The sequence below is a fragment of the Panulirus ornatus genome, chromosome 56, assembly GCF_036320965.1.
Source record: "Panulirus ornatus isolate Po-2019 chromosome 56, ASM3632096v1, whole genome shotgun sequence".
NCBI lineage: Eukaryota > Metazoa > Arthropoda > Malacostraca > Decapoda > Palinuridae > Panulirus > Panulirus ornatus.
In genome coordinates this window covers 23,009,539-23,031,481 of record NC_092279.1, presented here as the reverse complement: position 1 = coordinate 23,031,481, position 21,943 = coordinate 23,009,539, and the positions used below count along the sequence as shown (strand labels likewise).

General features: G+C 35.9%; 1 protein-coding gene across 10 annotated transcripts in view; it reads right to left on the bottom strand.

The window, feature by feature from the left end:
* Positions 1-32: 32 nt before the first annotated feature.
* Positions 33-21,943, bottom strand: part of LOC139766017 (anoctamin-5) — a 131,442-nt gene continuing 109,531 nt past the window's right edge. For all 10 annotated transcript variants that reach the window (XM_071694110.1, XM_071694107.1, XM_071694108.1 and 7 more), the window contains 11 exons: positions 19,821-19,993; positions 19,132-19,349; positions 17,447-17,611; positions 16,875-17,018; positions 16,344-16,513; positions 13,871-14,004; positions 9,954-10,159; positions 9,163-9,268; positions 8,642-8,817; positions 5,377-5,466; positions 33-3,089 (listed from right to left, as the gene is read on the bottom strand). In XM_071694110.1, coding sequence (XP_071550211.1) covers positions 2,901-3,089; positions 5,377-5,466; positions 8,642-8,817; positions 9,163-9,268; positions 9,954-10,159; positions 13,871-14,004; positions 16,344-16,513; positions 16,875-17,018; positions 17,447-17,611; positions 19,132-19,349; positions 19,821-19,993 — 1,771 coding nt within the window. In that variant the 3' untranslated portion in view covers positions 33-2,900. The remainder of the gene's footprint in view (positions 3,090-5,376; positions 5,467-8,641; positions 8,818-9,162; positions 9,269-9,953; positions 10,160-13,870; positions 14,005-16,343; positions 16,514-16,874; positions 17,019-17,446; positions 17,612-19,131; positions 19,350-19,820; positions 19,994-21,943) is intronic.

Here is a 21,943-nt window from a genome sequence, read left to right as displayed (position 1 = left end):
TACTATGCAAAGTCTGAAGTAAACACAAAAGATTTGAGTTTAAGTAGTTTTTATTTTATAAACATACACATAACATAAATGATACAAAACTTAGAATGATTTCATTTTTAAATCGCTGGATTTCCCAGTTTGTGATGTACAGAAAGTTAAGAACATTTATAGTCCTGCTTGAACCAATATACACAGGACACTTTGCAGTTTGACATTATCTGCTACAAGATGCCAGTGAAAGCTGCATTGCTGAACTACAACCAATAATAGGTAACTTACTGCATCATTTCTTTTATATTTTAAAAGTTTTTGGTCTGTAGGTATGTAAGGGTACTTATTAGTGTGTATTCAGCATATGGGATGGAAATGAGCTTCATTTAAAAGAGTGATCGTATCTCATTTAGAGAATTGCCTATTATTCATGAAAAAGTGAATCTAAATTAGTAACAGACAATTTATGAAAAACAAAAGATTTTTTTGTTAATATAAGAAAGTACTGTTACACAACTGGACGCAGATAACTACAAATTATTTTCAGATTGGAAGTGCTGGTGCTTGTATACAATTCTGCATGAGAATTTTGTCAGTAAATTTTCTTTGTGAATTTTTTATATCATGAAGCACTAAAAGAATAGATTATCAAATTACATATAACAGTCAGCAAGGTTTGGTTTTTTCTTATATGCGAAATAATTTATCAAGATGACAATTCTATGGACTATATCTCATATTTATTTATTTTGCTTTGTTGCTGTCTCCCGCGTTTGCGAGGTAGCGCAAGAAAACAGACAAAAGAATGGCCCAACCCACCCACATACACATGTATATACATACACGTCCGCACACACAAATATACATACATTATTACATGACAGCTAGAGACTGAGTGTGAATGAATGGGGCCTTTGTTGTCTTTTCCTAGCGCTACCTTGCACACATTAGGGGGGAGGGGGTTGTTATTTCATGTGTGGCGAGGTGGCGATGAGAATGAATAAAGGCAGACTGTGAATTATGTACGTGTGTATATATGTATATGTCTGTGTGTGTATTGTATATATATGTATACGTTGAGACTATATCATAAATTAATAAAAAACAAAACCAGTTAGTGAAGTTTGGGTATGCACACAAGTTTTTGTTCTAATCAAACAGAATTTCTGTGAAGTATAGAAAGCTGCTAACAATACATAATTTCCTTTGGTGTCATTGTTTTTGTAAAGTTTTCCCATTTGATTAGCAATCATTGTAATATACCTGGATGGTCTTGCTCAAATTAAGTCCTTTTTATCATTTTGACTACCATCTGAATCAACTAAAGTTTAATCACCATATAATCTCTCAAAGATCTATATTACATAATTCATTCAATTTGCAATGCGAACCTCATTCTTGCAAACTAACAAAGGAGACATGAAGGATATATTCAGCAGTCTTTCTAATACAAGAACATAGGTGATGACATGGGATTCTCAACTATACACAGTTTCAGCATTCCCCCAGAACTGTCATGGGCTAGCCAGTTAAAGCCCTCAAATATGCAAAGTTCCATCAAAACATAACCTTCTCGACCAAAATCACTGATTTCATGGCCTGACCAAATATGAACTTCAAAAAAAATATAATTCCAGAAAAGATGAGTTCACCAACCACATACACAGAGGTGCCCAAGTGGCAAGTGCACATATCCTATGAGCTTCCTTTATGGTTGCAGAAACTGATATCTTCATACAATAGGGCAAGTACATTGTATTATAATTTGGGGATTATCAAATATATGAAGCAGCAGAATAGAGGACAAAAATTTTCAGGTAATTACATCTTGTTCAACCCACTTGATCCACTAAGTTGTAAGGATAATGACTTGATAATGGTTTCTTTTGTTATTAAGAGCTGTGATTGGGTATCCCATAGAAAAAGTTATTATGAAGTGTTCTTCAAATGTTGAGTGTAAGGAGCTTCCCATTTTAAGGTACAACTTATGAGTCGGCTAAGATTACCATACACTTGTCCTTCATGCAAGTAAAAGATATCCTCAAAGCTCCTTTGATACTGATTTACCGTGGTGGTAGAACATGGGCTAGGATGCAAGCTGAGAATGTTTCAGCTATATGTACCGAGTAAAATTTAAACATGTATACATTGTTTCATGGATCTAAAGGCAATGCCACTGAAAAACACTGGGGATGTGTCAGGTTATCTATCTTACTCTGTTATGCAGTTAGAATGCATAAGTCCCCTTCATGTCAGGGTGAAAACAGGAGTACTTTTTCTTGTTAAATGATTCTGACTCAGAGTTTATAGGTGCTACATTTAAACAAACGTGCAAAAGAAGAGTTAACAGTAAGCATCAGTGACCTATTCAAGACTTACTATGGTGACAATGATCAATTTAACAACTTCACTGACCTCCACTGAAGCCAAACAGTCAGACTTTCTCACTACCATTTTATTAGTTTTCATTTAATGAGATTATGATATTTTTCACCTTTTACATCAACAGTGTAGACCTTAAAAGACAGTGACCATATCAGCGTTGCTTTTACAAATTTAGAATTTAATTAGTCTCCTGTGGTATAAACAGAGTCTAGTTTTAAATCTGTATCTTACCTTCATTGATGCTATTCCTAACCCTGCACATTTATGAGGCAGATACAACAAAATTATCATAAAGGTTTAGTTATGAACATGTTTTAATATTTTTAGAAAATCAGGATAAAATCTAGTCCATCTGTATTTAGTTTAAATGATTTGCTTAAAAAACATTAATACCTCGTGATGTTTATAAGTTAAAATAAAAGTAACCATGACAATGCAATGGAAAGATATTGATGACATTTACAAGAATGTGATGCTTTAAAAGTACAGACTACAAAATTCTTACATAAAAATACTCTTATATAAAAATTTAATTACGATCTATGGTCCCTTAAGTAGCTTGAAGATGAAGTTGGAGTGTTAGCCCTTGAGCCATGTCGAGTTTGAAGCCCTTCTCCCAGATCAATGTTGAGATGGTCATCATCTGGAGAAGAGACCTGACGGACTTGCCTTTCCTGACGTATTTTGCGCATTTCATTTTCAAACAGGGTTTCCCTCTCAACCTGAAGGGAAGGATATGTTGTAATATATCTGATATCTCTAAGTGGATAAAAGTATGCTTATGATCTCTTAAAAACACTTCTCACAATTCATTGGAGCATTCTAAAAAAAATTCAGTATAAATAGACCCATATTATCCTACAGTCCAATATTAAGCTGAATGCCGCATTTGTTACCTCAAGGATAGGCAGGATGGGTTCAAAGGAAAGAGGTTATAAATAATTTACACCTAGACTTCCATAATAAAGAGTGAACAGGTCTGCTTAAGAAATGAATGGGTGGATTGGACTGCCAGAATGAATCTGGCATTGTCCCATACAAAAGATTGGTAAAGCTACTGGATTTTCAGGCAGCCACAAGAGGAAGACTCTAATGACTGACTGAAAATTATATGAGCAGAAGGGCACCTCAAAGTTTCTTTTCGAAGTGGGTTTGAGTAACCAACGACATGCAACAAGGCACTAAAGGCTAAGAAGCGGCACTGGAGCTTGCCAGTTACGGAGACTCTTTTACCATGGCCGTCCCCAAAGGGAACAGGCATCAGAGGTATAGAGTGATAGATATCACAAGGCTTTGTCTTGACACTGCTGTTATTCCTGACATGTAAATAACCTGCCAGAAGAACTATAATTTTCTTTAAAATGCTTGCAGATGGTGCTAAATTCATGAAAGAAGCAAGCAGCATCACCTTACAGATCTGGACAAACTTAATCTGATAAACTGTTAATGAAGTTTACCTTAACCAAATGTAAAGTACTAAAGTACTAGATATGAAAATAATCCTGCAGGATACAAATTAATGTAAAAGGGATGTAAGAATTGGCATAAGTACCCAGCCTATCACCAGAACATCACATTAGGACTGTTAAGTGAATTATCTATTCATTAACATTAACAATGCATTCGGGTTCATGGATATCATTATATATTAAACTTAAAGAAGAGTATGCAATCTATCTAAAATTTGGTCGCCCTGCAAAAAGAAATATACAATTGATAAAATTAGTGAAACAAAGAAGCCGAGTTATTGTAAAAGGTTTGCAGTTATAAATTGCTTGCAATAGAAAAGAGGAATGAGGGGATGATATACTTACACGTACAAGTTTTGGAATGAAACTGATAATGATGAAAGAAAAATTTCTCTAAATAAGCAAAAGACTAGTGAAAAGTAAAAGTGGCACACAAAGGAAGAAACATCAGTAAAGTTGTGAATGAATGGAATAAGCTTGGTAATGAGACTGTGAATGCTGATAATATGCAGAAATTTATAAAGCTTGTATGATTTTAAAGGAAGCTAAAGAGATGGGGCCCTGTAAGTGTAAAACTTCCTCCTTGTAATGTATAATTAAATTAATTAATTAATTCTATCCAGTGCCTGTGGTGGAACTGTGTCCATGAAAATTCTCATTTGAGGGTAATTGCATGGATATGCCATTAAACAAATGTTTCATGCAAAATCCATGGTAAAACAATGGTTCTTCATATCCAATTAATCCATCACCTAAATCTCTTTATCATGCATATGAGTTCTGGATTCAGATGTATGGTTCTGTTTACATTGAAGCTTCAAACACACAAAATAATTTCATCATGATAATGACAGAATACAGAAATGAAGGCCTAGAGTTAAAAAAAATAATGTATACTAAAAGAATGATGAATTAAGGGAGGACCTTGCAAGATTTTCAGCTAAGACACACTTGCCATTTCCTGCATAAGCAAGGTAGTGAACAGAACAGATGACAGCCTTGGAGGGAAAATTCCTCACTTGGCTCCATGCTCTGTTTCTTCCTTTGGAAAGTTGTACAGGAAGGAATGATTTCCAGCCATCTGCTCCCGCCCCTCTTAGCCACCTACAAAACGCAGGGAGCAAGTGGGCAATATTCTTTCTCCCTTATCCCAAGGATAAAAAATTTTCAGTTATTAAAGTGTATATAATGTGCATATACACATGTATACTTAAATACATGTGGGAGACTGCAAAATCATTAGTCAACATCAAGTAAGTCACTACTTCTTGGAAATACATAATGATTAATAATGTAAAATGTCTAAAGATGTCTTACCTCTATTAATCACTTGCTCTTACACCAGGGTGTTAAAGATTAGAGAAAATTTAAAGTCCTATATAAAGGTTACATACCATAAGCTGCTCAAAAAATCTAGTTTTTAAGAAAAATATAAAAATTGCCAAATACATAAAAAGCAATACTCTGAACAGCTTTAGAAATGACGGCTTTACATGGATATAAAAGACATGTTTTAGTAAAAAATAAATGGCATCATTACCTTTTTCTCTCTCTTCATTTGGTTCTTCACCTCAACAGGGATATCAGGAATTGCCATTGCTACTGCCCCAGTAAGTAAGAACACTACATGCTGAAAGTATGGTAAGAGGTGCTGATATGTAGGTATATGTTTATCATATTATTATTATGCAAATGCAGGTTCTCTTTAATAGGGCTCTTATTGATATGAGGCTGCACTCTATGTAGGAGCAGGAAAATGACTGACTATTTTGGAGTGAGAAGATCCTCAATGGGGCAGTACTATTCTTTTCCACCTATTGACAATGATACGACCCCACATAAGGTAACTTCCTGCAAGAGAAATTTGTAGGTGAAAAACTCTACAAGCTGATAATGGGGTTTATAAAGTGTCAAAGGAGAAAGTTGACAGAGAATGTGAAAAAAAGTAAGGTGACTAGGTGCAAAAGAGATGAGACAGGATAGTTTAAAACATTCTGAATGGAGAGGACCTGGAGGAAGTGAGGAGATTTAGTTACCAAAGTGTGGAAGGAGAGGTTAGTGTCTGTTATGGTAAAGCTGAATATTTTTGAAAGTTTAATGTCCTAACATGATTGTATGGATGTAACTCTTTGGCCCTAAATGCAAAAGAACAGAAGTGGGTGGACTCACTGAAAATTAAATACCTTAGGATGAATTGAAAATTAAATGTCTGAGGATGATATATGTAGTGTGAGGTGGGAATGACAGTTTAGATCAGAGATGTGCTAAAGTATGGGGAACTGGGTCAAAAATATGGAAAGGACAAGCAAAGAAAGATATGTATCATATGTAAAGGAAGACTATGAAGATGGAAAGATGGACTTAATGAGGCTCAGATATTGCAGTGTGGACATTAAGGGGGTTGAAAGGAATGCATGGTATGAAATGAATTAGATTAACATGGTATATGTGTGACAACATGCTATCAGTGGGATGATCCAGGACACATGAAGCAGTCTAGGTAGACTGGAATAGTCTGTGAGTGTGGCTATAAATGGAAGCTCTGTTTTCTGTGCATTAAAATGATGACTGGAAAGTGGATGTGTGCATATATAAGTCTCCTCCTGATTCCACTTCCAGGCAGAAATATATTTATTATTTTTATTTTTATTATACTTTGTCGCTGTCTCCCGCATTTGCGAGGTAGCGCAAGGAAACAGACGAAAGAAATGCCCCCCCCCCCCATACACATGTATATACATACGTCCACACACGCAAATATACATACATACACAGCTTTCCATGGTTTACCCCAGACGCTTCACATGCCTTGATTCAATCCACTGACAGCACGTCAACCCCGGTATACCACATCGCTCCAATTCACTCTATTCCTTGCCCTCCTTTCACCCTCCTGCATGTTCAGGCCCCGATCACACAAAATCTTTTTCACTCCATCTTTCCACCTCCAATTTGGTCTCCCTCTTCTCCTCGTTCCCTCCACCTCCGACACATATATCCTCTTGGTCAATCTTTCCTCACTCATTCTCTCCATGAGCCCAAACCACTTCAAATATATACAAATATATACAAGTCTATATTTATTTCATACTTGTTCACTGTTTCCCACCTTTGTGAGGAAGTGCAAGGAAAGATGAAAAGAGCCACATTTGTTCATACTAAATTTCTAGCTGTCATGCAAAATGCACCAAAACCAGAGTACACCATCCACAGCCAAGCCCCAATGGCTATTCCATGGTTTCTTCTGGCCACTTCATGTGTCCTGGTTAAGCCAACAGACAGCATGTAGCCCAACATGTAACATACTGACAATCTAATCTATCCCATGCATGCCTCTCAACCTCCTGAATGTTCAAGCCATGATACATTAAAACATCTTTCATTCCATTATTCCACATCTTTCTCAGTCTCCCCCTATACCTACCTCCTTCTACTTCTCACAAGTAATTCCTCTTAGATTTTCTTAACTCATCCTCACCAGATGTCCAAATCAATTCTGTGTCTGCATGCACTAGTCAGCTCCCTCACTCATGCTGTGCTTGTTGCCACTCATCTCTCTTACACTGCCATCCCGTACAACCTGTCTCACACCACATACTGTCCTCCAGCCTTTCAGTTCCAGCATAACCAACCTCTTCCATTCCTTTGCTTTTAGATATTAACAGACTTCATCTGCATGAGGTAACACTGCAAACAGTAAGTTTACTTTATCAAGGTTCTATCATCAGGGGACAGAGAAAGAGTAATGTACTGTGTCATCAAGTATCCTCTTACTCCAAACAAACCACTTTACTTTCCTCCTGTACAGAGTGCAGCCTGAATGCTGCATGAGCCCCATTAACCCTTTTACATCTCTAGTTAGATACTTCTGCTAGCTGAGAAGTGCCTCTAGGACATTTGGACAGTGTATTTCATGCCTCAGTTTCAAGGCCACATACACAGCCCGGCTATTGGCAGTGCATGATAATTTCTCCTTGCAGTCAATCATCTTCCAACCACGCCAGTGGGAGCACATTTTTGTGATTTTTCTAGGAAAGGAAATTAAGCTCCTATTTTTTTTGCTAGATTTAGGGTATTAGCCGATGATACTGAATTATTTTGCAATAATGATCTGTCTTCATATGGAGTGATTTTATTAACAATCACTCTTCCAGTAATGAGAGTAGACCAAGATGAGGGAGCAGAAAGGTTTCTTGCAAAAGTGGAAGTAGTGTTGCCAGTGCCTGCCAAACCTTTACAATACAATACAATACTGGTGTAGCTGGTAATTTTACAAACTTTTATAGGTTTGCTGTTATAAAAAATAACTGACAATATCAAGATGAGATTTTTCATGTAAGATGAAACATGATACAGTAATCATTAATTTATTTTTCACTGCAGGTAAAATATATTACAAAACATCTAACACTCAGGCCCTATTCCAACACTTTTTAGCATGTTGTGCTGAAGAATCTATGAAACTTCTGCACTTTACTAAAGAAGAGGACAGAGCATACTTTTGACATTTTTTTTCATTGTTATATGAATAACTTTGAAATTGTATGGTCAACTACATTTTCTGACTTGAAAAATGCGAATTTTGAGGGTTAGAGATGTTTAAGGGCTAAAGGGGTCTTAGGGATACATACTAAGGATAACATATAAACAAATAATTGATTGTATTCTTATGTTTGCACACAACATAATTTCCTTTTTATATACACACAATATACCACAGTAAAATCTTTATACAAAGAGACTTCAAAAATTTCCAACTAGCAAAATTATTTCATAAGGAAACAACATTCTCAGTTTAACATTACCTCAAATATTAATATGAAGGCTAAACGTGCAGTAAAAACATGCCAAAACTGAAGATTGAAGCCGTAGGCATTATCTTCACCTGGACCATTCCGATAAGCTCTGTAATGGCAAGTTTCTGGCCATCCCTCACGGTTTTCTGGCCCCATAGTGTCTGTATATTCTGATGTGTTGAACACTAAAGGAGAAGTAATATTAAATGTGGTAATTCGTCATTTAACATTCATTAATATCTTACAACTTCCTTTCTTTAAAACTGTTAGTTGAAAATACCTTACAAAAACATTTAAAGTTCAACAATGAAATTTATGCTCAGGCAGTATGCTTAAAAGTTGAACATTATTTACAGTAAAAGACGGAGAAAAAACACTATATGAAGAAAGAAAATTTCATCTTCATCAATTATAAGGATGTAGTATGATTCATTATCAATTTTATACTGTCATACCACATGTTAATGCAATGACCTGTGACTTAAGTTACTGTAAAATCAGATGAGTCTATATTCTAAAATTAGACATACCTGAGAGAGTATTTTCTATATAACCCTCTAGATTATTTTCAGGAGAGTAACCATACATATATACTAAACGAGGAATAAAGTCACTTGTGTATGAAATGACCAATGCCTGTAAAAAGATATAAACACCAATTAGAATTTTATGTAAAAGGACGGCTATTGAGGATGCAAAAAATGCATTGTTATAGTGAATGGCTAAATCAGAGAATGTACAATTTCTGTCCTTAGGATATATTAAAAACAGTCAATTACCTTTATCCAGTAGCAAATTATTCAAATTTCTAATGATGAACATTTACAACACCTCCAACCTTCATCCCTTTGCTATACCTATCCTCCACCCACTAGAATCCTTTATTTTCCTTTCTGCTTCTAACCAAAATGATGTAAGGCTTCAGCATTTCTTTTCTCTTTTAAGTGTTCCTTCCTTCTTTAGTGAATACAAGACTGAGCAGTTTTTTGTGAATTTCTGTTTCTTCTCAAAAGACTCAAGCACTGTACATATTTATGACAAGTTGAATATATACAACACCAGATGCCAGATGGGATATAAAACCAGCCGTTAATTGGACAGAATCAGGTGTGGTTAAGTCTGTTATATGGTTAAATCTATCTTCCAGTCATAACTAGTGCTCTGGGTTGTCCAATGGGACCTTACCTAACCAGTCAAACTTACAACTTTGTATCACACACAACAAAAGAAAACTAAAAAAGCTAAGTATTTAAATTTCACTGCTTATTCACAATATCTTTCATATATAAACTGTAATAATGAGCATGTAATTAACACTCACATTAGTAAATACAGAGAAGTAAGTGATGCCCTTCAGTATACTAAACCAGATACCTATGTCTTGGATCCTCTCTGCCCGAGGCCTCCGACTCTTTGTCAGGTATTTGTATGCATCCAATCGAATCTCCACAACATTGTTTAGCAGAGCAAAGATTGGTGCCAGGGGGAATGCAGCCACAAACAGTGTCACAAACCCGTACTGGATTACTGCAAATTGTAATATTAGGTCAGTGACAGAAAAGTACTCAGGGTGATAAGAGAAATACAAATAAAGGTGTAAGTGGTTTGGTAAAGTGACAACATGAATATACTATCAAAATATGTACAAAGTCAGGTGGCTAATTGCCATGGGCTGAATACTACCTACTAAATGTCATCTACTAATGTCAGGTATAACAGCTGAAAGACAAAATCTCTAAGGCCCATGATGCCATGCAGGTCCCATCTTCCATATGTTAGAATTCCCAAGTAAACTTAGGGGCCTACTTTTCTCAAAATTTCATTTTTGTTTATGTTCAACCTCCTACATGAGATGCAGCAAGGGCATATAAAAGTGCACCTTTGTATGGATAAGTTTTGTAGGAATGAGGCTTTAAACCACAACCCCTTAAACTGGCTAAGAATCACACTTTTGGGATTTTCCAAGAAACCAAGCAAGCCTGCCAAGTGGATGATGTCTGGTACAAGAGTAATTTCTTACAGTTTTGGCTTTGTACATCAGCTATTTTAACCCCAAAGTGGCGAGTACAAAAATCTACTGAAACTAGAAACACCAACATTACAAACAAATGCATTATGTCCCTCTCTGCACTATCACTCACCACTGTGTCCACTAAAGGGGTGGACACTACCAAATGCACCTTCTTTACACCAAAAATAAAAACAATTTCTCTTTATCCTAAACAAATGCATCTTCATCCTCGAGAAACACACCCTCAAAAAATCTACATTAATTTTCCACTTGACAAATCAATCTTTATTTCACCATTGACAAATGCTTCTTCACATCACTGTCAACAAACACATCTTTACTTCACCCTTGATACCACCTGCCTTTGACCTGACCAAAACAAGTCAGGTCAAGTAAATCCTCACTATATCCTGCATCTGACCTGACCTGAAAGGATCAGGTCAAATGTCAGGTTTAGGGTATGAAAAATGAGAAACAACAAAAACAACAGGTTCTTCTCCAGCAGAGGAGACAAAAATTAATGAAACAGGATAGATCAATATCCCTGGGGATAGGGGATTAAGAATACTTCCCACGTATTCCCTGTGTGTCGTAGAAGGCGACTAAAAGGGGAGGGAGCGGGGGGCTGGAAATCCTCCCCTCTCGTTTCTTTTTTTAATTTTCCAAAAGAAGGAACAGAGGGGGCCAGGTGAGGATATTCCAAAAAAGGCCCAGTCCTCTGTTCTTAACACTACCTCGCTAACGCGGGAAATGGCGAATAGTTTGAAAGAAAAGAAAAGAAAGGATAGATCAATGTGTTTTCCAAGTTCATCCTTTCAATGTTCAAAATCACTGTGAACATACTTATTCACTTAACAGCAGTAATACAGTTAAATGTATGGGTCAAGTGAAATATACCTTTCTTGAACAGCTCATTCTGTCAAAAATACATACATATAATGATGATCCAAATGTGTTGACTTATCAGTGACTGTAATAGACTTAAGAAAATTGGATTTTATAAAGAAAAAAAATAATAAAATAGGACAAGATAAAAGTATGGATTTATAACCAAATTGTCATGTCAAAGTGCAATTTAAACAATCAGAGATTAAAAAAGTATCCAATACATTTAATCTTAAAAAAAGCTTGCAGCAGTATTAAAGAAGTATTACAGAATGTACTTAGAAGTGGGAGACCAAATTGGAGGTGGAAAGATGGGGTGAAAAAGATTTTGAGTTGATCGGGGCCTGAATATGCAGGAGGGTGAAAGGCGTGCAAGGAATAGAGTGAATTGTCATGATGTGGTATACCGGGGTCAATGTGCTGTCAATGGATTAAACCAGGGCATGTGAAGCATCTGGGATAAACCATGGAAAGTTTTATGGAGCCTAGATGTGGAAAGGGAGCTGTGGTTTCAGTGCAATATACATAACAGCTAGAGACTGAGTGTGAACGAATGTGGCCTTTGTTGTCTTTTCCTAGCACTACCTCGCGCACATGCGGGGGGAGGGGGTTTTCATTTTGTGTGGTGGGGTGGGGATGGGAATGAATAAGGGCAGACAGTATGAACTATGTACATGTGTATATATGTATATGTCTGTGTGTGTATATATATATATATATATATGTATACGTTGAGATGTATAGGTATGTATAGGTGCGTGTGTGGACGTGTATGTATATACATGTGTATGTGGGTGGGTTGGGCCATTCTTTCGTCTGTTTCCTTGAGCTACCTCGCTAACGCGGGAGACAGTGACAAAGTATGATAAATATAAATAAATAACTTAGAAGTTTGGATTGCATGGAATGCTACTAAGGCCAACTTAAATAATATAAAGAAAAAGTCATCAAAAGTGGTAGGTGACCAAAGTACAGTGATCTAAGCAAAAAGATGGACTTAATCTAGCTTAGTTAACATTCCTATAGTTCCTCAGATTTACAGCATGCTGGGACTAAGAAATACTGTGTCAAGTAGCACACCAACTGCAAAAGAATATTATGAAATGGAAACTACCATCATTACTTATTCACTTAATACACATCTACTAACTATGTTAGCTCATGCATATATAAATACTGGTATTTAAAGTTCAAACAGCCCTTGCTAGAACAAACTATGATCCAACTAAAAGTACAACGAAGAATTCCTTTGAGGATATTCAGTATAAGATACATAGTTGAATGGGTGAAATTTTGTTCATTATCTCTTGGATAAATCTTGAAATACTGTAATACTGGAATAGTGGACTAAATAGATTACTTGGAAAAAATAACAGAGTGAAAGTACAGTACCAGTTTGAGAGAGGAAAAAATAACTGTGTGAAAGTACAGTACCAATTTGAGAGAGTTAACAAGGATTTTACAAATGGTACTACCTACTCCAAAGTTGACATGAAAAAAGGAGCCTGGTTAGTTGAGGGGAAGCAGCTAAGATAGATTTTTGGAACATTGTGGCATTACTGAAATTGACAACGTGAACAATGAACAGTTTGATGCATGGAATTTAAATGGGATATCCGACAAAGCAAAGGATGTGGAAAAGAGCAGATAAAATAAACATGGGTAAACTAAAGATGAAATGGATGGACAGACTGAAGAAGCCTAAGAGGCAAGCAACCATGAATAAGATTAAGATAATTTATTCTGCATGTAACTAAAGCTCTAAATGGCTCACTTAACTTAATATCAGGTATGCAAAAATATCAATACAATATATAGCCTTTGTAGCACTTTACGATTCCATGAGAGTTCTGAAATTTGAAAAACTTATTTTCTGCACGAGGAGCTCTATGAGCACAAAAAATAAGAGCCTAAAACATGCAATATGAGGCAAGACAGGCTCATCTGGCCTCTTGAGGATTAAACCCTCCTATCCAAAGATGGGCTTCTAGATTGTGCCTGCCTTAAGGCAGCATCATGGGACTCTTCCTGATACGCTCTCGTCACAAACCATGTCCATAAAAATACTACATCCCATGTTTTCCATAGTCTTCTACACCATGAATTAAGAGGTACAAATACAAATCATCCTTAAATACAAAATATGATGAAGCAGAGAACAAAGTACCAGAGTTAAGGGATCATAAACCAATGCAAACCAAGTTTCAGTAAAATTTTATAGTTCCTTGTCTTTAAAAATCTTTAAAAGTATGACCTACATGGTACTGATGTAAATTATCCCAAGACATGGGTAAAAGATAAAAGTAAATAAAAGGTTACCAACAGGAAATAGGAAAACTTACCCATCTCAAGGTACTCATTAAAAAGAGAGAGGCGTGTGTAGGGATCTAGATCATAGTCCTGTTCCCAACGTGTGTAGGCCTCACTCAATTGGTTGTCATGCCCTGTTCGTTTATTCCACCACACACGCATTATCCTGAATGCACAATCTCAATGTACTAAAAAAAAAAATTCTAAAGAGGTATATTTCCTGTTGAGGGAGAATTTGATAAAGCACAATTATTACTGCATTCTTCAGAGTTACTCTATAAGCTCAAGGACTTGCAGTATAAAATATTATCAATCTGAGCCAAATATACAAATATGTTTAATCTATTTATTTATCTATCATACTTGACCGCCACTTCCCGTGTCAGCTAGATAGCACCAGGAAACTGACAAAGAAAGACCATCCACTCATATATGCACATATACATACATGCACTTATACATACATATACATAACATATACACATATAGGTACATATACATACACAGACATATACATATATATACACAAGTACATATTCATACCTGCATGCCTTCATCCATTCCCGGCGCCACCCCTGCCCTACAGGAAACAGCATCACCAACTCCTGTGTCAGTGAGGTAGTGCCAGGAAAACAGACAAAAAAAGGCCACATTCATTCACACTCAGTCTCTAGCTGTTATGTGTAATGCACTGAAACCACAGCTCCCTATCCACATCCAGGCCCCACATGTCTTTCTCAACAACTATGACCTGGCACATTTTAAAAGGCAGGTTTTTCACTTCATCCAAAATTTTGAAATGCTTTCCCATGTCTCTTCTTTTTCCATTTCATAATCCTTTGTACTTCAATTGGTTGCCTTTACAATAATATTAAACAATACATCCAAACTCCTTCATTTTATCCATCTTAGAAGCAGGTAAAGAGGATGGCACAAGCACAAAAACAAGCAAGTAAGCTCCTCCTCTTTTTCAGGTATCAGAGTATTCCTCAGAGCTATATATTACACCCTAGCAAAGCTCTTCCTCAAACATACCAGGTCTCATAATGTTGATGTTACATTACCCTAAATTACCTAAACACCACAACAAATAAGCATCAAAAGACATAAAATTGCTGATCTGGCTCATTGTGGTGGCACAAAGTGGAATTTAAGACTGAAGATATTCCAGCAACCTTTTTCTTACAGCTGGTGATAGATCTCTTTAGAAACTAGTTCCCTATAGTCATGAATAAGAATAATCCTACCTCACAGTGTTGCAAAAGTGTGCAACAGAAGTAAAAGATGTTATATAGGGTTTGTTTGCATGAAGATCTTGTTTAATGTCATAAATAATAAACAATTATTAATGGTCAAACTTGGATAACCTGCCAATGTTAAGGGATTACATAAGGGGAAACTAAACTGGTGAGTTGGCTGAACATTTAGGAAAATTGCACCTCCATATATCAAATACTTAACTGATCACTTGAAATATCTACATTTCTGTACAAAACACTAATTTTATTCTTAATATATATACACTAAAACATATTTCAAACCTTATTCCTATTCTGCTATTGATTTTTTCTCTCTGTGTTTTGGGGTCATATCATATTGTGAGAAAAAGCACTTCATACATACTCATAGCACTTCATACAATACTCATTTTAAGAGCTACCGTATAATTCTGTTAAATTAATAATTTCTGTCTTAGCAAAGTTTAACTGGGTTATTGTACAGAGGAACAGTTACATATGATCTATGATTTAGGCATCTTGCCATTACTTCTCCACACAGAGTCTCTACTCTCAATTTCTACTAATGAACTGTCTATAAATAGGGCACACTATTGTTCGGTATTAACTCTTGCTCTCCTTATTGCTAATAAGAATTTTCTCCTAATTTATGATTCATATGCCAGCCAACAGTGACCACCTACAAGTATATCAAAACTATCAAATTTCATTCCATCAAGAAGAGTTCTGCATATCTTACTGTCACATTTTTCACTGTTTACCAATTCATTATCATTAACTGTAATGCTTCATGCATCAATTTTCAGTATCTTTTATAAAACTTTCCAACTGTATTAAAGAATACAATTCAATAATCAAGCTGAAAACGAAACTTTGTGATGCAACAGTTATCAGTCAGTAACAAGTAGGGTGTTCTTGTGAGAATATATACTTTGAATAATGTTTGATAAAATAAAGCACACCTGGGCCATTCAAGCAAAGAAATGTACAAGTTTAGTTTCCTATATATTGATTATCCTTTTACTTCATATATGACCTACTATGCAGTATATTAATTAGTCAGGCAAACACTCTCGAAAGCATATCAATTTCTTCATTTGCAAAACTATATAAACTATGTTTGAAACTACATAGCTCTAAATCTTCATGTATAAATCTTTTCAAATCATCATTACTTTATGTATAAACATTTATAATCAAGCATGTTACCAAAGAGTTTCAATTTGCAATAAATCAACATTCACTCAAAATTACTGCTGGTACTTACGGGAGAAAGATTTCAATGGCATTATTGAAAAATTGCTTTCCAACCATGATGATGGCCAGCTGGACAAATAGTTCAAACAGGCAACCAGCAGGGTCACACATATCATAACGAAGGTTCATTAGTAAATTAGTTCGTGCATCTGCATCACCTGGGTGGTAGAAAAACCGCCCCTGAAGGGAAGAAAAAATGGTTACTCATTACTGAGGTCTTTGCAAAACCTTATGACATTAGGAAAAACAGATACTAACAATTATTCTTTAAATTTCAGATAATTACCATATACATTCTCATATGAATAAAAACAAAATAAGTGAAATGCTAGAATATAAAATCTTACAGATTATCTAGAGAAACAGGAATTTCTCCCACTTTATAATTATCTAATGTTTAAGGGAAAGTAGTCTGCAAGAGGCTTTTGACTTGGTATAACACAATCTACAAATCTTTTCATTATGGTGACACATCTGTGGTAAATATGTAAAATAAATTTCAGTATCTATAGTATACTTAACCAAAAACTTGGAAAGTTACCTTGAAGAAAGCAATGTAGATGAGAGAAGAATAAAAATTTAGGAACTGGAAGAGAAACATCTTGAGGGTGAAAGAATCCTCATATTCTGTTTCTGTCCTTGGCACTTCAAGGTTTGTTAGCCAAACCACCAGCTTCTCATAGAACTGAGGACAACAAAAAAAAATGGTTATAAAAAATGGTGAAAGGTTACACATGAATGGTTATGTGGTAATGCAATGAATGAATTATCATTACAGACTTAATGGGGGACTACTATGTTAGATATTCACATCTGTACAGATAACATGGATAATAGTTTTGAAATGATTGGAACAGTTGTAAAAGACAGCTTTTTTCATAACTGCTCCTTCCTTATCAAGGAAGCATCTGGATCAGATGAAAATGGGTCTTATTTCTACTCAGCCACCCTTTAGCTGTCATGTACAATGCACCGAAACCATTGTGTACTATCAACAGCCAAGCACCATATACTATTGACAGCAGTATTGTGGATAATATTGAGAAATTAAAGATTAAGAGAAGGAGACTTTGAAAAGGTTAAACCTACTTATGATAACAAAATGCAACTTACAAAGTTGAGGATAATGATAACTATGAGGTTGAGGCACGCAGCAGTCATAGAGGTAACAATCTTAGCATTGCGTCGTATTAAGTCAGACCCAGTTTGGTACATGGCAATTGCCACAGCCATGCGGTAAATGATTACACCAAACACTGCAGCCATCACTACAAACAGCTGTAGGGAGATACAGGCTTTCAGATACAGTTACTGGTATTTGAGCTTTACTGAGAATTTTTTTTTCATTTTATAAGTAACATTATACATATTATTATAACTGATCGCCATTTCCTGCATCAGTGAGTTAGTGCCAGGAAACAGATGAAGAAAGACCCATCCATTCATAAACACACATATATACATACATGCACATATACATACATATACATATAAACATATACATACACAGACATACATATATACAAATGTACATGATCATACTTGCATTCCCAGCACCTCCCTGCCCCACAGGAAAATGTGGGGGTGTATGAAAGATTTAGTATGGCAGGAAATGCAGAGGAAATGAACTGTGGAGTAGTAGAATGGCTGAAACATAATAGTTTGAGGAGGTTTATTCATGTGGAAAAAATAACAAAATGGGTATTTTACAAGGAGAGGGTATGAAAGTATGATTAAATGGGTTGGTTTGAGAGGAAGACTACCTATGACATGGGGAAATATAGTGGTAGAGTTGTGGAGGGAGAGAAATAGTAGAAGAATGCATGGAATGGTGTACGTGAGGGAGGCATCTAAGGACAGGTTCCGTGGCCACCCACAGGATGAGAGTTCCCACAACTAATAGGTGTCAGGATATAGATAGATAAATACATAATACATAACAATGGTCTTCTTTGCATATATCATCTACAGCATGCCAAAGCCAGATCCTATCATCCTCAGCCAAGCCTAATAGCTTCACATGTTTTGGTTTTGCTTACTACAAGCAAGTCACTTCATATATAACATACCGATCCAATCCATTTCATCCCATGTCCAGATAATGAAATGCCTACCTGCTCAATTGATGCATTCTCTAAGTTACTATAAATTTCCCCTTATCTAATCTAATACATTTGACTTCTAAAATAAAGATGCTTTATCATTAGTATGAAGACTGTGCTGCCTGTTAAACTTAAGTACTTTCAATGATTGACTCCAATCAGTAGGTGCCTTTGGACCACTTGTTGGTTATGAGCTGTATTAGTGGATTATATTTTTGTTACCTGCTTTAGGTGTCTCTAGCCAAAATGCAATATTTTCCTTACCAGTTTCCCGGAGGTTTCCTAAAATCTTGTTTTGAAATATAGACATATCAGTTCTCGCCTCTCCCAACTTACTGTGTTCTTTCCAAAGCTAGGGTTGACATGATCAACTAAATCTGAACTAAGTTAATCTTTTACTTCGGCACAAAGTAAGGTCTTCACATATGGAGCTTAATAGCCTAGCAGCTACTTTAACATCACTGAAGACTAACTAACTACATCTGTGAACTTCAATCTTTATAGCTTGGTGTGCAAAGAAACCAATACAAATTTTACCACAACAAAATTACATTAGTTACTCCTGAACACCACAAATAGTACAAGAATGCTACCACAGTTTTATAGCCATTACAGAACAAAGAGATGAGAAATCTTAATAGCTAATACTATGTATTGGTTGGACTGCAGTAAAACAAGTACCACACAGCCACTGACCATGAGAATGACAAGGGAGTTAGCAGCCACTAAGCGGGTGATCTGACTCATGATAGGCAAATATGGTTCAGGCTTATTGGTGACTGGATTGATCCTTGTTGTGGTGACTTTCTCCTCAAACTCTGGCCGTAATTCCTCTTCCTCTTCGTAGTTCTCCAGATCCCACTGCCACTGGATGACTGCCTGCTTTCTTTTCCACAGCTCCAGGAACATAGTGGCTGATTAAGACTTGGTGTTAGCAAAGTTTGCCATAGCTGATTAAGATTATGGTCTAGCAGATCTTGCTGTGCCTGATTAAGGTTTTACTTTAGCAAGTTTTTCCAAATTAGGACGGCTAACACTCAAACCAATAAATTATTTTTGCTGAAGATTTTTCACACAGACATTATTCCTAACTTCATCCCTCAAATGGTATCCAGGATCTTCAGGAGTCCTAATTAGCAAACATACTTAATTACTTGAACTCAATAAGTCATTAGCAAAATTTATCTAATATACGTGTCACACATTTTTAAAATGATACCTCTAATTAGGAGAATACCAAACACAAAAAAATACCAACACCATTTTTAAAATTGAGATTTGATGCAACTTCATGAAATTTTCCCTTGAAAAAGCTCTAATATCTAAATCATCACAGCTGTGTACAAAAAAAACAAAAGGACTGTCCCTACCATGAGAATCCTTACCCCAAAAGGACATGGCAATGGAGAAGAAGACGGTGGCAGGGTTGTCAAAGAGGAATGTGATGCGGGAATTGAGGCAGGAAGTGGAGAGCTTCCAGAAGTCACAAAGCTTATCACACAGTGGGCACATAATCAGGGACCCAGTCATGTTAGCCTGGGAGTTGCAAATCTCCTCACTGTTTGAAGATGAGATTAAAAGGGTGAGGGAGATGGTAAATATTTACTGTAATGTATGGCAATTATCTATGTATGTACTACTAGTACATGCATGAGGGCCTAAAGCGAAACTGCTTGCAAAGTAAAGATGCTTACTTCAAGCTCAGGTATATGAGACAAGCTCAGTCTTCAGCACAAATAATTGTTCTCATCATTATATCATCTTTATTTAAAGCTATTACTGCACCGATCTACAATAAAACACAACACAAACTTTCAGCAAGTATCTGTTTCATCAATACTTCATTTGAAAATTTCTTTGGCCTCCTATCTCCATTCAACAGAAATGAGAATGAGACTTTCTAAAATATTCACAATGTCCTTAACCACTTGAATGATAAGTTACATGTAACATGTCCTCTGCACAACTCAAATACTTCATGCTTTCATCATTGAATGCACATGTAAAATATCACATCTCTTACAAACAGCAGTGCTATTAAATGAGTGACAATCCTCCTAAATAAATAAAAAAACTAGGAAATATAAGTGAGCAGTCAACCCAGCTTTGAGCAAGAATAGTGAAGTGAAGGTAACTAGCTGAGGGCTCTGCAAGACTCTAGGCTCAACTTGAACTGCTTCTCACAATGGAAATAACTGATGACCTTCTACACTTGCAAAGAAGTTGTAAAAAATCAAACCAGCAGCAATAGCTATATATACAGAAATAAACTAAATACACAACAAAACGATTCTTCCCCAAGGAAAAAGGCATATCAATATAACAAAAGACCTGGCATATTCTGTGGGAATATTAACATGCTTTCTGGAGTGTGTAAAGTTATTCTGTAAAAGGAAGGGTGCAAGTTAGGGAAATGAAAAACCAGCAGAAGTAACAGTAAACTTGTGATACACTGGAGCTAGAAAATAAATGTCATACACAAACAAAATAGCTACCAAAAAATCATATCATCTTATATATGACATGCACATATAAGAATGGATCACCACAGAATCCTTACTCAGTGTTTTCAAGGATTCCCAGATGTGAGCAAGCAGAATGAGAAGACACAGGCAGAAATGTAGCACTTCAGCCATTCTGCATCAGTTTAGGAAAGAGTAGCCTATGATTCTTCCTTTAGAAAAGGATCCACATACAATGTCAAAAATGTAAAGATAAGAAAAAATCAAGAATCCACAGGGCAGAAAAATCATTCTAAAACACGACATTATCAATAAAGATGGTCAAAGATGCCCGAGGAATGACTTTTCTTCACTGCTGCCTCCTTATAAAAAGGATGTCAACTCACAATGCAAAATGCTATCAGCAAGACCAACAGAAATGGATTATTTGCTTACAAATCATATCAGTTCAAAGTGGCAAATTTGATGCACACTATCAATGAAAAGTTAAAGTTGGCCTTCTTACACCTTGGCTACAGCTACATCAATTAATTTTTCAATAGCTGGATGAGGTATTGTCAAATCATAAAAATATTTTGGATCTTACTATCCCTCATTTTGCTAAAATTGCAAATTTCCATGAGATACTACAAAATTACTGACTTTTCCCAAACCATTGTGAACCCTGTCATTCCCCGTTCCTCTTACAGAAGATATTTATTCCTTTGCTTAAGCTGTCCCTTCTCTTCCTATGAAAGACCTGATGCTACCCATGATCTCTTTCTAGATGCTCTAACAGCCCAAGGCTGCATTACTTCTAGTAGCATGAAAATGTTCACTGTGGAGAGAGAAGACTTTTGACATGACTGTCCTCCAAGTGACACAACCTCAGTATGCTAACATTTAAGGTAATAGCCCATTATTTCATAATTTTACAAATATAACACCCCCTACACACACACACACACACACACTTTTTTTTTTTTAGAAATCTAATTTCATTTAAAGTGTCATCTTAGGTGCCACTAATCATGCTGAATAAGGATCTGGGATCTAAATTCTGTATT